General features: G+C 42.4%; 1 protein-coding gene across 1 annotated transcript in view; it reads right to left on the bottom strand.

Annotated features, from left to right (window-relative positions):
* The window catches only part of LOC121180906 (thrombospondin type-1 domain-containing protein 4-like), a 37,916-nt gene extending 17,777 nt beyond the window's left edge, over nt 1–20,139 (bottom strand). The window contains exons 1-7 of the mRNA XM_041036601.1: nt 19,948–20,139; nt 19,152–19,206; nt 18,827–18,896; nt 17,260–17,576; nt 15,433–15,862; nt 14,596–14,698; nt 13,028–13,164 (exon numbers count right to left, since the gene is read on the bottom strand). Of these exons, the coding sequence (XP_040892535.1) occupies nt 13,028–13,164; nt 14,596–14,698; nt 15,433–15,862; nt 17,260–17,576; nt 18,827–18,896; nt 19,152–19,180 (1,086 nt within the window). The 5' untranslated portion in view covers nt 19,181–19,206; nt 19,948–20,139. The remainder of the gene's footprint in view (nt 1–13,027; nt 13,165–14,595; nt 14,699–15,432; nt 15,863–17,259; nt 17,577–18,826; nt 18,897–19,151; nt 19,207–19,947) is intronic.
* Nucleotides 20,140–20,434: the final 295 nt, after the last annotated feature.

The raw sequence follows: 20,434 nt of genomic DNA, 5'->3' as shown, positions 1-20,434 counted from the left end.
TAAAGCCATATAAAACTGTCACAGACTTCCTCATCAAGGTCTTGGCACTTCACAAGTTTGTATTAAAAACCTCAGGCACCTCACACCGGCCTCATTAATCATCAGCAAACAGGTGAGCTAAAACTAACCGAGCTGAGCCACAGGCAGTGACAGGCTAATTCAGGCTTGCAGTCTATCCCTAATAGAGTTCCAAGTACATCTTTATAGTCCCAGGACAGGCCTGACTCACCGAGTCTTCCACTAGGAGGGAAATCTAATCCCACAAGCAGCCCGTGAATGTGCTGTGGAAAAATAAACAGCTCAGAGAGCAAGCAGAGCCACAGTGAAAACAGCCATACTGTAAATACTTCCACTCAGTAGATGGCCCACAGGATTATGGAGCTGCACTGACAGTTCAGTGACACTGTCCAGTGCTGCTTAAAGGCACTAGAAACTGGTTAGAAATGAGTACCAGGCTTATTAGCATCCACATTGGATTTAGACATCTTAATCAGAGCCAGGTTAATCATCACATCCAATAAAGCACAGGAAATCTCCTGGTGACAAGCAGCAGCATGTCAAGCATGTCCCAAAACCTCACTGCAAAGACAGAATCCAAAACAAATTTACACTGAGCGATGCATCGTGCAATGCAACTCTTACAGCCAGAATTTTAGCATCTATGGGAATCCCCTCTCTCTCCCAGGTTCCTCCAGGGGCCAGCAGAGGTGAAGCGGGTCCTACCTGTGACCGTGGCTTCCCCTGCACACGCATGTGGAGGCAGACGAGAAGCAGAAGAGCCAGTCCTGACAGCATTCTCTCATGTGGCCACAGAAATGTTCAAGTCCAGTGGCTGCTCCTGTCAGCCTCTTCCTCGCCACGCTTTGAGAATGCCAAAAAAACCCTCTCACTACAGAGCTGATCTCTACGAGCTCCCCTTGTAAATTGAGCTGGGGGAGGTGCAGCTGGGGGAGGTAGGGGGAACTGGAGCTTTTTTAGAGGAGGGAGAGTGAGAGGTAAAAAATGAATAGGAGGGAGAGAGAGACGGGAGGGAAAGGAGGCAGAGAGGAGAGTGTGGCAGCTACTGCTGACAGTAAATTGGAAGTCGGAGAGGAAGTTTTGGGGAATATTTTCAATGCGACAGAAAAAGAAGGCAAGGAAGGAAATTCTTGCGGGGCTGAAATGATTGTGTAAGCAAAACCACTATGGTCAAAACTGTGTGCAAATAAGTGGCAGGTGGGCATGCCATCTTTAAGGGATGCCAACAAATAGGAATTACATAATTGCACACCGAAGCAGGCAATCGCCTTCATGCTCATTCCTAATACTACAACCACACAAACCAGAAAAATGGGGAAATGGTGAGGTTCCAAGGTCACATAGTATCACATGAAAAACATATTTCTGTTTTTTTCTGCTCACTCTTAAGATACAGCAGCAACAACACAAAAACAATAAGATCCCTTTGCCCTCAAATACTTAATTATAAGCCACGTTGCAACGCTGGAAGCACAACTGCTGCAGCCAAAAACACCCGACTCATCATATGGTTTTCCTATTGCCCAACCATTGTTTCCACGACATTAAACCCTAATTCACCAGGACATACTGAAGTAAGGAGTACACTCTTCATCCTCGTATCTGACAGTTGGTTTTCTCATAAAATTATATAGACAGACCAAGTGCATCGGGGACGTTGTGGCTGGACCTGTGTCTGCACAAAGAGACTCCTGCAAGCTGCAGAAGTGAAGCGAATGAGATAATTGAAAACTTTTCTGTTTTGTTTTCTGCTGCACAGCCTACTATGTACACTGAAAGGCTGTGTCTCAGATGGGCTGAGCACCAGGGCACACATGGTGGGAGCACGAGGAGCGGAGAGGGAGGGAGACAAACGAATGAATGGACAAGATGACGTGATACAAAAATAATAAGAAGAAACAAAAACTGCTGAAAATCGTCATGGTGAGATTTTGACTTCTTGCAACTAATGAAGATCTTCCTTGACATTTACAAACTTTTTATGCCAAGTTTATATGTTGCAAATAAGCTTTCAGACCAGTAGAGAGCAAAAGGCCATCATATTTATGCAGCGCTCACAGAGAGGAGCATCCACTAGTGCCACACAAAACAGTAACATTAATACAGATGGGTCTACTGTTTTCCCCAGCATAATCACAAATTTATCCTGTTTGAAACTGACAACAATCGCACAAAATAATAGACCTGCTTTTTTGTCAAAGTACCACAAGGTTTATTTTCTTCTACCTATTTTATACAGAAAAGTTTAACTCACATTTTTGTAAGATTTTATAATCCTAGTACACTTGACATTTTTCATAATATTACAAATACAGCCATGGCTCATCTACATAAGTTTTGTGTTGTGTTTTGTGTTCGGTGATATCATAGAATCAGAGTTAATTAGCCATTAGCTGCAGATGAGTTGTTGTCATTTAAGTTCTAATTAAAATTGCAGCATTTGTGATTTGGAAATTACACTCTTTAAAATTAGAAATTGTTAAGTCATAAATGTTAGAGAATGACAGTTACAGGTAGGGAATAGGAAGATGTCAAAAAATACAGCATACCAATACAGTCCTTTAAGAAGATGCAGAGATGAATGATGGACAAATAGACAGAAACATGTAGCCTACTGTATAGTGAATCATTGGACCACAGGATTCCCTTGACTTTGACACAACTGCAAAGGTGCAATGTTTTAAAAAGCAGCTCACTGTAAAATTGACAGCTACTATGAAGCTTGGGGCTTCTGATTAATATGTGCTCACTCATGTCACAACCTGCCACCTTTTCCAATACTTTGCAACAGCAAGCAGAGACATTGAGTGCAAGGAAGAGTAGCAAGAAATAAATATCTCTACACATGCAGCTGGACTGGCTTATACTGGAACAGCATCAGCTGAGACGCACGCACACACACACATATACAGAAACACCATGAAGTCTCACATACAGTATACCCAGTAAGCAGCTAAGTGACAACAATGACTCCAGTAAACACAGCACAGCTGCAGACATGTAGGCGGGGAATGGCCCTTTTCAGCAACCCATCCGTCATGCTGAACCTTCAGACATGGTCTCCTGCTCTCCTGATCTGCCTCTGATCTGGTCAGATCTCATTATGGAGGCATAGCGCCCAGAGGTCGGGCAGGGCCAGACTGACTCTCCAGTACACCCCGGGGTCTTTGTTTCCTTCAACATGTGGGTCAGCCCTGAAGCAACCTTGGCTCCAGGCGCCTGATCCTTACAGTCTCCAACCTACACACGCCAGAGTCATGCTCTACAGCAGGTGGGCTCAACAGTGCTGTACACTGTCAGGGTCCGGCAGACACACACTCGTACAATAGCTGTATTCAGCTCCTTTTCTTAATTCTCTGTCATGTATCCAGCCTTTCTTGGAGTTTGGTGAACATTTAAATCCAAAGCTCATTAGCAGAACTATGACTGCAAACATTTTAGCAGGTGTGGCCTCAGCGGGAAACACTCTACCTGGCAGCTGTAAAGCCTCTGTCATTAATCTACCTTACATCATGCTCCATACATTCTCACACTGAGGGATGAGAAAAGAAAATGTAGGAAACAATACTTTCACACCGCGGAAGCCATATTCAAAGGCTCTAACAAATATCAAATTCAACATCTCCACTCATTTTTATCCACTTCCCCGAAACAGTCTAATCCGTTTACTTGATCAGTAGAAGCTGAGAAAAGGCAGAAAGTAGGAAGAGGAAACACATGATTTTTGTGCATCTGGGATATATATTAGTCAGCAAGGCCAGGCATGTAGGTCCCATGATTGCTCCCTTTGAGCAATGTATTTGACTGAAGAAGGCAGGAGTGGAGGGAGGAGAGTTGATGAATAAAGCAGGTTGAGGGGGGATTTGGGCTGGGAGGGGCAAGGTGTGTCTGAGGGAGGCTGCTGTTTCTATTTGTTTCATTCAAAAAACACAGCTGACAGAGTCTGCAGATATAAAGAAGTTCTCTGTACATGGTAGGCCTCCTACCAGGTGCCATCCTGAGCCAGCAGCACAGGTCCAGCATGTGGGGTTTCATTTCAACAAAACACTAGCAGCTGATGATGGTGACATTCTCATGTCTGTCTGTGGTGTTTAGATCAACATTATGGCCATCAATGGTACATAGTCTCTCTTATTGTAGCTTCACACATGTACTGTCAAACGCAACTTTAGCAGTTTAGCCTAAGTGGCAGCTTGCTCTATTCCAACTATGTATGGGTAATACATAGTTGGAATGCAAGATGTTCTGGTTATGATCCAAGAAATTGTGTTTGTGTTTGCTCCGAAAGCTTGTACAAAAATAGGTGCAACTGCTCCCCAAGTATCGTTTTAGAGTTAGTTTAGTTTTTCCCATAATTTCCTAGGAATACCTGAGACCCGCCACTTGTTCAACAGGTACTCTGGTTAGTATTGCACTTCCATAAACTTGGGGAACTTGCCAGAGAGAGATTAAGAAAACGTGGCACAAATTGAAGCAGCAGAGGCACAGTCGTCTTTACTTTTAGATCCCAGAAAGGATTAAGCTCAAAAAAGCTTGATCCTACACTTCCCATAGACCTGCCCAGTAAATACCGACACCATTCAAATGCCACACCCCATGTTTGTAACGAAAGCTTTCTGTTTTAAATTTGTAGAATTTTTTTTAAAAAGGTATCATAATCACATCATCTGAATTATTTTATCAGACTTTTAAAATCTCCATCCAGAGCCACAGAGGAGATACAGTTGTTTTCACAGGTTGTGAACCACATACACTGAAGAAGTTTGACTTCCAGTGATGTATTTATTATGTTGCTCACAGTGTGAAGGCACACATAGACTATGACTTGTGTCCCTTAGACCTCATACAGCTGATAATAGATCCTACAAGCCTGGAGAGGACATGATTCCAAAATATATGCTGTTGTCTTTGACAGTGTCAATGTCTTAAAATATGTTTTCAGCCTATTAGGCCTGAACAGAGACAACTTTATTTTTTCTTTGAGCGAGACTTGATTGCAGACACAGACTGTGGCCAGTAAAGGCTCCAAGCCCCATTAGTTACTCAACAGACTTGACCTCAACAAGAGCCTTTTGTGAAGCACAACACTGTGACTGAGTTACAAGACAAGGAACAAATAAACAAGATAAGTTCTGTGTTAACTCATTTGTTTCTGTGTTTAATGTCTTTATAGACCTGCTGGACGCCTTTTGTTAATGAAGCTGTTAGATACCATCAGATAAGAGTCTGATTTACAATGGGGTTTGACCCTGAGCAGCAGAAAACCAACAGCACACGGTGCTGTTCGAGCACACATGCTAACACGTCCTGATATAGAAATGCATATTTATAAATAGGAATTTATAATTAAGTGTGCACACCAACACAGATATGTTATCGCATACATATTCTCAAACACCCATAAATGCAACATCCACCCACACATCCACTCACTCACACCTTCATTTTTTATCTTATTCTCAAATGAATGACCCTAAATTCCTGGCGCCCAGCGAACGCTGACCACACATTGAGAGCTCCAGATCTCTGACATTCCAAACAAACCGATGAGACATAAAAAGTGCTCAACTGTCTCTTCAATTGACAGCCACCCAGGTAGAAGCCAATCACTGTCAACGGCCGTCTGTCTGAGGAAGATCTGTGTAACTGCTGAGAGCTAAAAATACAACCTTGTATCTGTATAGTACACCCTCGTAAATCTGTCTCGAAAGACCGGACGCTGGGACTCGCTGCTCTCCACCCTCGAAACACACCCCACTGCAGAGCTCAGTCTGCTGTTTGTCCCTCAGCCACTATCATCAGTCCATCTTATCAGCCATGTCTCCATTTATCTATCACCAGTCCACCTGCTTCGTCTCGCACAAAAGCACACATAATGAACACATCATGATGATCATGGGTCAGTTAATGATATCATGACTCAGCACAATATGAGTGAAATGCATGTGATCATGGCATGGCAGGACTAAAGTGTGCCACACTGTGACAATGCAAATTGCATCATAGAATATCAGTTCAGTGGATATCATAGAACAAAATACCAACAATTACAAATATATATTTAAAGTAATCTTCCACACCACAGTAAACTTAGCAGATTTCCCATTTTTTTGCTTCCTTACACTTTGGTGTAGACCTCCTTCATCTGTGTATACTACTCTAGTGAAGGTATTTTTGGTGTTCATCTGAATCAAGACCAAGAGGAAAAGTGCATGGATCTGATTGTGCAAATACTTTCTTTATTTCTGCTGACATCAATATTTGAGGGTACTGGCCCAGTTGTTGTTGTGCTGAGCTGCCAGAATATGATCAGGAAATGGAAGTTCAGCACAGAACTGAGCACCAGCTTGTCTTCTGCTCTTCCTGTGGACCTATATTTCTGTGTGGTACCATACCAACATAATCCAGACAATGTGTCAAAAAAGCTGCCCACATACAAAACATTTATTTATACTCCTTTTACATTTTGCGTTTGTGACAAAACATTTCTAAGAGTGAAAAAAGGCAGCGCTGAGGAAAAAATACAACCATTATTTAGAGGAAATTAACAGACCAAATGTAAAATGCAGAGTATGAACAGAGAAACCACCAGTGTCTTTGAAAAATATCAAATGGGATGAATGGGACATCAAATGCAGACACTATGCTTTCTCACATCTTGGAAGGGGCCTCACTTACAGGGTTAAACACTCCCCTGTCTCCTGAAGAAAGACTTTATGAGCTGTAGCGGAGCCCAGCAGTAGCGTAACAGTGCAGAAGAAGCGTCTAACCCCCGAACCCAGAGTGCTTAAGCCTACCAGAGCTACACCAGTCACACAGAGCCAGTAAGGGCCGACGTGGGCCAGTGAGAACCAGTAGGGGGGACAGCAGGCCCCATCAAGATCCGGAAAGTTTAGGCCAACCTGAGACATCAATCTGTCATCTCCTTCACATCTTAACTTCTCAGCCACAATTTGTCTTAACTGTCCTGCAACTGGAATTCTCATATTCAAGTCCTCATGACAGCAACAAGTGCCCTAACAAGTGTCATTAAGCAGGATACTGTATCGCTACTAGCTCCAGGGTTGCAGCTCTATAGCTGAACCTGATTTTTGACTCTATGTGGAGGGAAATTAGAAGAAACAGAATCTCGGTGTCAGGGATAAACTGAATATTGAAGGCCTATATTTTAGTTCATTTATGTTTTGGTTTCTTTACATTACAGATAAAGAGGGATGCCTGGCATTAAAGTGTTTCAAAAACTGACTCCAGTGAGTAAATTATGTATTAATTAAATATATTAATCTTTGCAGAAAAAAACTTCTGTTTAACAATCTGTTTAACAATTTAATAAGTTTATAGACATGATAGTGGCTCTGTGAGGCTGTATGTTGGCACAGCAGTGCTATGAGATAAATGCTAATATTAACATGGTCACAATGATACAATGATGTTAACACTGACCAAATAAATAAAAGTGAAAGAATAAGGAAATGTGGCAGATTGGATAACAATCTTTACTGCATTTTTTTCCTTTGATGTGTGGAGTTGTTGAATTGATTTTCCAGGGACTGATGTGCTATGTTCTCCTTCACAGTTTTTAACCTTTTTAAACAAAACAAGTAGACAAGTTTGCTAGGCTACCAAAAATTATGATACGCCTTCAGCTATCTCAGTCGGTCATGTGACCCTCACACAAGCGTCTCCCCAAGACTCATGACGCTTGGCTAAAGAAGTCATACATTTAGAAGAGCTACACATCTTTGCTGTGTAAGTTAAAATCATTACATTACTTTACTGCAAAGACAGTTAATTTGTGCTGTTCAGCAAATACACATCATATTTGTTACTGTAAGTCCAATAGCTGAAGACAGGCCCTGCTGACATGAATCCATAACCATCTGCAGTGGGTAATGGTGGGGAACACCCTGTGAGCCTGCAGCTGGGGCTTGTCGTGACGGAGATGGGATTGAGGTATCTCCACCACTCTGTGCCAGGCAGGCTGTATATCAGAGCACTCATCCCCCTTTTAACAAGTCTGCCTGTCCACCACAGCGGGGAATGCATAAAACAGATGCAGCTGTCAGAGGAGAGAAGTGAAGAGTGGCCGAGGCTGTTGTTTGATGAGTTTGGGCCTGAGCCACGCTAAGGGTGCTGGGAAACATGCCAGTCAGAGAGGAAGACTGTGGCTGGGACCTCGACACTGCACTTGGTCAGATGTAGCCTCATCTATCTGTCATCTTTATTAGGAGACAACAATACGTCAAAACCCATGCTGAAATCTCTCAGGTCAACGCTGCAGTGATTATCAGTAACCATTAATGCTAACTGGACCTGAATCTTAAAAAAATGGCAGGCTCATTCAAAATTTGGCTCAAATATCATCCTCATACATCAACAAGATTTAAACTTCAGCTTTCATAACTGGATTTCCTGTTATTTCATCATTGTCTCCAGTGTGGAGCAAGAGTGCTGAGCAGTAGGAAGTAGTGCAAACCAAGTCTTGGGTCTATTATAGTCCAGGCAAGATAGATTTTTACCCTCAGCTGGGCCCACTACCACCGCCAGCAGAGAAGTGTGTGGTCAGTGATCGCCCTTTAAAAATACACACACCCTTCTCAAATGCACTTCCTTGGTATAAAGGGAGAGAAGTTGAAGCTGAATGGAATTCCCACCATAAAGGGATCTTTCTTTCGCCGTTCATCTGAAATGAGTGACCACATTCAGAGGAGTTTCAGTGCCTCAGAGCTGGCTTTTTCAATGTGCTCAAGTGCACATGTGAATCATAAAAAATGTTCAGTGTTTCTGCTTCACACAGACAAAAAAAACTGATCAAAGGATATCAAATGTATATGATATAGGCCTGTGATTTTACTAAAATGACGTAGTGCTTTCCTTCTTAGTTTATATGCAACACATCGGTATGACTTAATGCAATAAAAAATAACTAAAAATAACTGCAAATTACATTATATAAGATAAGATTTTCAGTTTAAGGAAAAGCTTATGTCATATTATAGTTTTCTACAGTACATTTTATATTATGTGTGTCAGATGGGTGGGGGTTGCCACAGTGAACAAAATGATTGGTGCAAGTGGTATTGAAGGGGAAGTGAAAGTCTATTTAAGCTTTTAGTTTCTTACCTGAACATTAAGCTATGTGCAGAAACAGAGAACAGGAAACTAAATGAATTTCTAACATGGCTTTGAATGTACTACAGTGATTCTGTCCAATACTGAAATCATCCCTGCAGACCCCTGAGAAAAATACTTTTTTTTTTCCTTTTTCTTCAGTGCAGTGTAACTCACTAGTTCTGAAGCATCTCCTTGGAGCCATCTGCACACACAAAGAAAGCTGAGTGTTTTTAACAGTGAGCGACTGCTTGGCGTGCCCACGCTCTCCTACATTTGGGATGTAGACTGCCTGTGAGTGAGCACAAGCACTAAAATGGAATGACAAAACATTGCCAGGGCACTGAAATGTGTGTGGGAAACCTGAACACCAACACAGAAAAAACAACTGTACTATTCAACTGTTAGGGGCATGTTACACATGTTAATGGACTGACATGTTGTGATGGATGTCAGTCTAGGCTACACACCACTAAAACTGTTTGCTCTGTTCAAACTACTAGCAGCCACATCACCAAACACTCATTGCATCCCATGTCAGAGTGTTCAGGACAGGCCCTAAGGTGCCTCTAAGGTAGAATATGGGTGAAATCACACAAGTTTGCCCTACAAGACAAAAGCTAAAGCACTGCAAACTACAGGATATGAACCTTGAAAGACGATGATTTGCCTCATTAGTTTCGGTGGTAAAACTTGATAGACATGAGTCTCTCGAACAAGCCAATCTGTGGGTGCCACTGTGTCAGATTCAGAAATATGAGATGGAAGCCTGCAGAGCCACTGGTAGCCAAAGGTCAAATGGACAGAGCTAGGTTGTTATTCATGCCACATAAAATGTGTCAGGGAGAGGTATCGGGGACCACACAAACTGTGGGCTGTGTGGTAGGAGACAGTATTACCTGTAATCCTGTGATCAGCAGCCATGCATCACCACAGCAAGCACGACCTCTACGGTTTGGTTGGTAAGGAAAGTTAAAATAGCAGTTTAATTGAGTCACATTTCCCTCTAACACAAAAGCACACTCCAAATGTTTTGATTTCATTTTTCATTATTATGATTAAGTGTCTAAAAATCTGTTCATTTGCCACAACCTGCAGTAGAGAACCGCAATGGGACCAATACGAAAGCCAGAACTAAAATTACCACCAGGCCCCACTGTAAAGTAAAATAGCTCACAAAGGAAACACTGAAGAGTTGTGAGCTGCTATGTTATGAGAGTGTAATGTCAGTTCAAACTCATGACTTTGTCTCTTTCTCCTTCTATTACACACGCTACACCATAAAAATGAACAAACGTAATGTAGAGCACAGCAAAATGTAGAAGTACGTGATGTGCAAATGTGCACATTAATAATATTTATGACATTAAAAAATACATGCTGCATTTGGATTTATGGCCGCACATTCACACACACACTCACACACTCATACAAACATACATATTTTAGAGAGCTCCTCAGTTCGTGGAATCCACAGCACTAGCTGAAAATAAAGGCAATAATCTCTAATTCTGCAGTATAAAACAGTACCTAAGATACCTGTAACACTATATGGCATGTGGCAGTCAAAATTTAACTCTAAAAATGTATTCTATATATTGGAGTACATCATCAGTGCCTTAGGGGCAGTGCACCAGTTTGTACAGTAGCTATGTGTGAGATACCTACTGTGCCATCTGGCGTAGCAGTGTTTCAGTTCAAATGGACTTTAACAGACAATTTATTGCATTTCAAGTTTTTACCTAACTGGTTTTATTGGTCTTGAATATAGCCAACAGAAGAGTTTGAGGAAAAAGAACAAATACATAATAAATGTGACAGACTGACAGAATGAAAAGTGAACTTCTAAAACGCAGAGCAGTAGAAGGTGATGTTGTTACAGTATAACAACCACACAATCCCACTTATATATAAACCAAAACATAAAATCAATCTTGGTTTGTCCTTTTAGTTTGACAGGTCAGAAAAGGAATAAACAGTCTGGTTTCCACTACAGCTGGGAGCTGTATCATAGAGAAACGACTGAAAACCACACTTTTATGAACTGAATGTGTGAAACTCGTTGTAAAATACAATCTGGCATATACCTGTAAGAGACCCAGTAGCTGAGTAAATTTGTAGTACTCCAGCATCATCTACTGACCACAGCAGCTGGCAGGCTCCTGGGCAGAGCTGGGAGTCACCAGGGCCACATCAAAACTTTTTCCACACAGACCCTGACTGCTACAGCAGCCCCAAAAACTAAAGACTAAAGGTAGGCCGCTGACCAACACCTTGAATGTCTTGAGAATATGTAACAGCATTGTATCCACGAGAAATGATACTTCTCTTTAGCTTTTCTAAACTTTGATCCATCACTTATTACAGTATTTTGACAAGTTATGAGGTATCATGTTAGGTCAAGCAGAGAGCACCAAACCAGCTGACCATAAGCTGATCCAAACAGGCACCAATGATGACTGACACTTCAAACAATCTGTTTGAGCTGCCAACTCACTGCTGATGAATAGCTGTGCTGCTTGCTCCCTCTACCAGCCCTCTGTTACAGTCTTCTATATATATATATATATAAATCTATCAATATACTTGGTATGACATCTCTTGCTATGGCCGTTATGTATATTCCATATGTCATAGCATGTTTCTGCTGTGTCCTTTAAACCTTGGAGGAGAGAGCAGAGCCTGTAGCGCCAGCTACAAAAGGTTATCAATTTCCATAATCATGTTTAACTCCAATGATGAGAGCGGTTCTGATTTAAATTAAATTATCCAGATGTTTTTACATTATCTCTTGGCTTGTAGATTGGGTGAACTCCAGTTCAAATGGTTGGACCAGCTGAGAAAATCTCAGTGGGGAAAGAGATGGGAAAAAAATTTCCCTTTCCTGAAAAACTGCTGATGACTTTGAATCCTAAAATAATCAGCCAGCAGAGTCTAAGGCCGGAAAATATATTATTAACTTTTTGTGTAACCGCTTGATTTAGACTCATAAATCACAATTTAGTTTCCACTATTAATAATAATTCAGCCCAACCCATGTGAAGGATCAACGTGTCAAGTGTGTTAACAGTGGAATTGTGATCAAGGCCAAAATAAGAGATCAGAGGGTTTTCTAACTTGATTAAATCTTAATGTGGCAAAGATTGTCGTTGGCTTATAGTGCCTGGGAAATACATGGGTTTCACTCAGTAAGGTCAGCATGACCAACTGGAAATGACCTCTTTCTTCAACATATTTTTCTGAGTTAAATCCTGATCAAAAGAATGTTAAAGTGAATCCAGCACGCTGAATACATAGCCAGCCATAAGCAGGCCCACACAGCGACTTATGTCTCTCCAACTCTGTGCTCACAGGTGTGTTTTAATGGTGTGTATTAAATATGGGGTCAGAAGTAGAAATATGTCCTACATTGAGATCCCAGATCTCCTGCTTTGGCCCAAGGGGGGTAGAGACTTCCTCCTGACCTTCACTTCACTCCTCCACATCACTTAGGAAAAGCTCAGTCTTATGCTGTGCTGCCCCCTGCTGCTGACAACGATCAGTACGTCAGACCTGCTGCCTGACATGAACAAAATACAGTCACCCTGGAGATGAACTGACCAATTCTTGTACAGCTTTTATAATGAAGTAACTGATGTGTCAGTTCAACGTGTACTGAGTCTGGGGTGGGATTGAAAAAGAAAATGCCTTGTGACTGAAAGGTTTAAAGGACTGAAATGTCCTTGGCACCCAGCAGCTTCAATGAAGCAGCGTAGTGGCCAAGAGTGAAAAAGTGCAACTGAGCGAATAAAGTTCTAACTGGAAACACATACAATTACATGAGCATGAAGTATGACAATAAAGAAAATAAAACCCTTTTCTGGATAATTTTCTTTATGAAATTTTTAAAAATGCCTACCGTACACTTTCCCGCCACACAGAGAGAGGTGTCGTTCGGACCACATGGCGTCCCATCAATCACCCTGTCTGACTGCTGCACGTAGAACCTGAACCCTATGGCCCGGCAGTTGAGTTCACAGTGCTGATCCCCAGGAACTAAGGGGAGATTTGTGAGATGGTTACATGCATTCAGAAACATTTTGACAACACATTAGTTTCACAGCATGTAGAGAGCATAGAAAGCTGAAAGCACAGAAGGACTATAGAACTGCATAAAAGACAATCAAAGACATTTGATGGACAGCACATAATGCATCTTTACATGCAGTGTTTAACTGACTCCATCCATTTATCTTGTGTCTCAATACATTACTTGACAAATTACACATTAAAACCCAGTATTTAGTTGCTATGTAAAATATGAAATAGCTGGCCCTTACATTTTTATTTCAAGAGTTTAGAGGTCACATTATGCAGGATGCAGACAGACAATAAGTTACCATGGAGCTAATACAACTTGCTTGAGACTTACCCTCAAACTACATTTTGTCAGATTCAAACTATAAATTTAATTTCAGTCAGTCTAAATACTAAAACAACATTGGAAAGTAACACTATGTTTTGTTGCTTTGTGACTTGACTAAAACTGCAGTGAAAGGCAACATAGTAACAGATTAGGTACAAGTGTTCAAATGCCCTAAATGGAGTTTTTGAAATTCTGAATACAATTTCATAATGTCCCATTAGCAAAGCCATAAATGGAACAACAAATGTTAGATGACACACACAATAACTAACACCTGTTTGAAACCAGCTCCTTGATTTCAACTATTGATTAAGATTCCCTGTTTTATTTGATGACATAAAAACAGCAGTGACAGGATCCTGATCCCTGGTCTCTCCATTTTGTTCTGGTGCTTTATCAATTAGATATGCTATAGGCCCAAATGCCAGGTATTTCTTAGACAAATGTGTTTGTCTGTGAGTTTGTTTAAACATTGTTCAGGCCGGGTATTAAATGATCCAGACTCATACATTTACCTTGGGTTATTTAATCTTTACATCTGGATTACACATCAGTCAAAGCTGCAGCACAAAGACAAGATCTCAAAACACACATCTGTCTGACAGGGTATTAATTTGGAGACTGTTATTTCCATTAATGTTCTCAGAGAAATGACATTTCAGGGAGGTGTTTTGACTGTTGCCTGGATACTTCAGGTGAGTGAGGTCAGAGAGTTTGTATGAATGAACAATCATCTGTGAGGCTACAGACAGGTGACATACTGCAGGCCTTACATCACAGCACACCTTAGTTCATACAGGTCACAGGTCAGACAGCTGAAAATGTAACAGACTGTGAAAATGTGATTAATGTCATAAGGATATGTTCTGTTTTGTTCTTCTAACTCATGCTTTGAGGTTTTTTTTAGAAACCACATGGCTGTAGACTTTGCCTTGTTAATTTTACAGCACTTTAATGTAATTACATAATCCAGTCTCTGCAAAAGCGAAACCAGTATTACATACATGTGCACAAACTGTACATAGATACATACAGTGCACAAATATGTTCATACAACCTACCCTCATTGAAAGGCTCCCACTCGTACAGTCTGCCCATGAAAGGCTGGTTGTTGTAAGAAGAACACTGAACCGCCTTGATATGTCTGCTGGATGGAGGACAGGCCTGAGGGTGGACCAGACACACATACACATACATTTAGTTTCCACGCAGATACAGAGTGCAACAGGTAAATCCTTTTTGTAACTGCAGCAAGTTCACATTTCTCATTGTTATGCTCCACAGCCACTGATTGACTGCTGGAATCAACCTTCTCTGTTTTAACTTTAACCCTCCACTTGTAGCTCATCCTTTCTTGCCAAAAGTAGTTAGATTCCAGTGTTTATGAAGGCTCACCAGTGAAACCCAATCTCCCTTGTGTCTCTTTGTATCTCTTCATATCTCCTTTGTCTAAACAAACCCTCGATCTGTTTTACTTTGCTTGAATATCTGTGTCATCGCACACCAGAGATAATACACAGAACCAGACACTGTTTAAGTTCATTTTAATGCACAGGATGGATTCTGTACCCGGGAATCAAATAAGCAAAGCTTATCCACGCACTGTATTAAATAGCTTTAAATTCTAACAAACATTTCAATCCAAAATAAAACAGAAAATCTTAAATACTTTCCAGTTCCAGCAGTTGTATAATGAAGGGACACGTCATTTTGTGCAAACACTGTGGCTCACTAATGTGTCTGGTAATGGTTCTTATTCACATCCTGTGTAGTTCTTATTGAATTGGGGCCCAGTTCCATGTCTGATGGTACATCCCAGTGCTGAGACGGCAGGAGCTCAAACTAAGCTGAGTGTTCAAACTGATTTGAAGAGGTGATGATAAGAAAATGTTGCGTACATTACTGTTGCAGACCCTGTAGTTAGCGTGCTCCCCTGTACAGAAGGAAGTTGGTAAAGGGTTATAAGGTCTCTCCAGGTGCTGCTGGGGCCCAGGGGTCTGACTGCCTGATTGTAGTTCCTGCTCCACCCCCTGCATGACTGAACCAGGCTGGTAGAGGGGGGCCCAGACCTGCTTATTTCTGGGCTGCTTTGCCCTGGGCTGCATGTAGGGTCTGCTGTATTGATGGAGGTTGTTAGAGGGGTCCAGGTTGTTTGTCCTGTGACCACCGTGGCCTCTAACGGTGGGGTGGAGGGCATCAGAAGCCACAGAGCGTCTTTGTCTCTGAGGGCGACTTGTCCCAGAGCCCTGGCCTGTGTCTGTCTGCAGCGGAGCAACATAAGGAGCTCTCCCATAGCCATACCTCCCTGGGATGATGTGACTGGCCCTGCTGAAGAAACAAATATAAGGAGATCCAACATTAAACCAGTGACAGTGTACTCATTATCATCAAAATTACAACCAGCCACAGACTGTACAACAGAGGCCACTCAGTACATTTGGATCAGTTTCTTCTTCTGTTAAACATGTTTTAGATAATTGTCCTTTTTGAATGAGGAAAACGTCAAAGAGCTTCATCTGAACGAGAACTTTTGAGAAGCACCAGGATCCCAGTAGAATTCTGGGAGCTTTTGTCATTATTTGGCTCCTTGGATTCCAACTCAAACAACCCCCCATTACTCAGCTGTCAGCTCTGTTTGTTTAAAGGCAAGCACAACAGGAAGGAGGTCACAGAGCTGCCAAGCACAAGCCAAGCTTTGACTCCATCCATAAAAGACTAGCTTTCCACTGGAGGGCAGTCAGATGGCCCACAGTGATGGCTCCAAAGAGTCACTTTTAGATCAGACTGCTCAGCATGCAGCACAGCCGTACAGGCTCTTTAAGGACTTGCAGATCTAAACAAAGACAAGAGCTGCAATACTGAAAAATACACAATGTTCTTTTCTGAACATCTCAATACTGAAATTAATTACAATAGATTTTTTTTACATTTATTTATTTTAATATTTAAAAATGTAACTCTGAAATTAAAGAGGAGTGTTTTTTTCCCAGATAATACTTAGAAATTAGTTTATACATATTTGCAAGACATCTTGTGTAGGAAGCTACAGATGGGCCATAAATTAAATGAGAAACCAACGTGGTGTGGAGGTCAGGGGCTGGGCCACCACAAGCTGCCAGAACAGCTTAGGCCAAGATCAGACTCCAGAATATTTTTGCCGTTCGAGATGGTGAATGTGTCTGATTAGTCATAAATTCTTGTTGTGACTTGGTCCGGAGACATGGCAGACTACACACTGGACTTTAACTAATCATAGTTTGCCATCTGTTATGACTTGTGTGATGAACACAGGTGAGCTGGTAAAGTGCAAGCGATCAACTTCACTGTACCACCTGAGATCCACAACAACAGCTGTATATGTATGTAATCAAGGTTTTATGAATGAAGGTGAACCTTCAACCATTCACCATCACTCCGCAGTCGGTCAGAGTGATACTTGTGCTCCTGTAAAGAGGGTGATAGCCAAATGGTTCCAGATTCACTGAAATGAAATAAAACATCAGTCTTCTTTCACTTTCACATGTCTTTCACTTGTACTCATGAAACGATTCCGTGAACCCTTGTGTCCTGTATGGAAGCACCTACTATTCATCTGCATCTGAATAAAGTCAAAAAAAAATTACAGCTTTGGGAAGTTTGGAAATTCAAGTTGTAAGTACAGCGATTTTAACTCTTGTTTGTTTTGTAGCCGCAACCAAACCCATCATCATGAGTGATACCAGTACCTTCGTCCACCTGGCCGAGTCTCTTTCCTCAGCTCACTGCGACTGCTGCCGTTGGAAGGTCTGCCTGTGTTGCGGTGCAGAGGAACTGTTGGCTGCAGGGCTGAGATGACATGGCCTGGTTGCCGGGGATGACCTCCAGCTCTTCTCGAGGGGTACTGGGATGGAGTGTAGACAGGCAGGCAGGGCCTGCTCTGCTCTTGTACCCCTCTTCCACAGCTCCGGGAGCAGGTTGACCAGGACCCCCAGGCACCCCAGGAGCCCTGAATTTCTCTATGCTCTGCTCTGAACTCCTGTTGGGGCTCTGCCCTCTGAGGAACCTGTATGGAGACAAAACAACCACAATTACTGACACCACAAGTGCAAAGAAAAAAGATAGTGCCAAGGATTGATGGAAAGTCCTCATCTACAAGACTTTAATCTCCCCAGATCGTGGCCTTGTATAAAAGCTCAAGTCAGTGAACTCATCTCATCAACATGACTATCCTGCACCTCCGCCTCCCACCACTGTTCATGAAACAGACCTCTGTTCATGGCTATAAAGCCCTGATTTGGCTGATTACTGGGTGTCCGTTAGTGGCCTATCCCCCACTGGCTACCTACATTTCTCACTGTTGACTCTATCCCTCTGTGCAACTCTGCCAGGGACGTATTAGCAGCGATCACTGCACTCTCTGTTTGAGGAACCTGCCAGCAGGAGTCCTGTGCCAAGCCTGCTTTATCCATGGAGCCGCGTGGAAATCCTGCTCTTTAAGGAGCACTTTGTCTCTATTCACAGCAACCTCTCTGGGCAAACACATGGCCATAGTAAAAGCTCAGCTGCCTTTGACTTTTAGCGGATGGAAAGAGAATACAGAAGCAGAAGGGAGAGTTGGCAGGAAGCTCTTCTGCTGTCAATCAGCCTGTGCAGCTATTCAGAGAGACCTCAGACCTCCCTCCACCTCCCCTACCCTGCTTCAGCCTTTGCAACTCAACACCCCTGTCATCTCCAGTGTCAGCCATAGGTCACACAGCTGGACTCCCAATGGAAACACATGGAGCCGACTCACACCGACCCCTACAGACTGACTAGACAGTTGATCTGTCAGTCAGCTTCATACACTTGGCGCACCCACTAGTTGGATCCATGTAGTTCCTGTGGCTCCAGAGTTCAAGAGGTGGTTTGCTGACATCAGCCCTCTCTGTTTCGCTGCAATCCTCAGAACCTTTCCCCCTCTTTCATTACAACTTAACAGATTAGCACTCTGGTCAGGTTCCCCCGGCAATATTCTCACTGTTTACACACACTGAGGAAAAAAAGAGGGTGGAATGTAAGTCTATAACTTGAGATGGCATTTGGTTATGCTAACAAGACACGATCATGCATGCCATCTGTGGAGACGAGCGTTCCACTCTCCTGTGCCAACCATGCGATTAGACTGGTAGATAAAAAAAAAAGGAAAAGTTCCTGGAAATAGTTGATGGACGTCTAATATCATGAGAGAGTGGGTGTCAAACAGATCACACATGTCTTAACAGAGATTTTTTTTTTCTTTTTAGTACCACCACCTGCTACACAACTGCTGCTCACCTTCCTGTGGTCTGTTGTGTGTTGGCAGTCCAGGGGGTCTGACCAAAGCAACAGCAGCAGCACAGAAACTCTACAGATAAAATACACAAGTGATTACAGGTAACAGTAGCAGTTTTATTGAAATTAAATTATAGGTTTTGAAATAAGAATATTCTGATGCTATTAAAATGTTGTTGTTGTTGTTGAATTGGTACATTTATAGTTAAAGATTGAGAGTCGGTTACACAGAAAAATAGGAAAGTAGACACTGATCTGCATTTAAACAGAAATAACTGCACAAACTATTAAACAAATCTGTAATCCACAATAATCACAATGGTATTACCTGACAATCCAGGCACAGGCTCTCTGCATAGCTCCTGGATTCTTAGATATGGACACTTAAGTGTAAAGAGAGAAGTTGCATTAGCATACACCTGAGTGGTACTGACATTTTCAAGACAGCTGTTGTCTGTGTGGCCACAGTCCAGAGGCACTAGAGGATGAAAACCCACCTGAACTCTGTCTAATCTCTGTCCATCTACACAATACTGTAGACTGCACTCACCATTTTAGTCTCTTTGGAGGACAAATAGTGAACAGTGTTTAAAATGTAAAGTACATTACAGTACAGTGCATTACAAAAAAATGTATTTCGATTCGCCACTAAATCATCCTGACAGTCTCTCAAGATTCTTGTGTGTGATGGCTCAGGGAAAAAAAGGACTTCTAACCACTTGACCATGTGAGTTGACCTCTCCGACCTCTGGCTCCTAATGAGGGACCCCCCCCCCTCCCCACACACACACACACACACCCGGTGAAAAACTGCCTCCCCCTTAACAGCAGGTCTGAGGTCTGCTTAGGGAAGGACTTTCACCCCTCACCCCAGACAATATAACTCAGCCCTGCTTTGCACCTTGTCTAAATTAAGTTCATTGAACCAGACAGGAAGGTCGGAAAGTGAAGCTGCAGACCTTTCAGTGTCCAAGGCAGGAGAAAAACAATACACACATTACAATACACACACTCCCTAACACTCTCCATACATTTCACACTCACTAACTTAATATATGAATCTATTGTTGTTATCAGTTATTATTATCACTGCAGAAGAAATAAAGAAAGAACACCCGACCTACCTGTATGTTACTGATGCGGTGAAGTATCTGCTACTTCACTGTACTTTCTAACCAGTGTATCCTACAGCGCTCACTGATCCATTTCCATGCGCAGGTATCCTCATGGTCGAAACATGAATCCTAGTGGAAATGCAGGGTTTTCCTCCACAGACTTGGTGCTAATCCATGTAAGTCAGTAAATCCGCGGTCAGAGTTGTGAGTTAAATGTTGGCGCAGTAGAAACTCCGGATCCTGGTCATCGTGGTGTTTCCAGCGATTCTGCTTTTACGCACAAAGACACAGAATGACAGAAAGCTGGAAACCGACACGGCTGATAGAAAACAACCTCTGCTGCGCCCCCTGTCGCAACTAGTACTGCGTGAGTGTGTGTGCCATGTAAATATGTAGGTGTGTGACCCCCCCCCCCACCCACTCACTCACTCCGTCAGTGCCGCGCTGGGGGTTTCTTGTGTGTGGAAGAGACACGGTGAGAGCGCGACAGTTTTTC

This window comes from Toxotes jaculatrix, chromosome 1 (genome assembly GCF_017976425.1).
Source record: "Toxotes jaculatrix isolate fToxJac2 chromosome 1, fToxJac2.pri, whole genome shotgun sequence".
NCBI lineage: Eukaryota > Metazoa > Chordata > Actinopteri > Toxotidae > Toxotes > Toxotes jaculatrix.
This window is presented reverse-complemented; position numbering and strand designations above follow the sequence as displayed.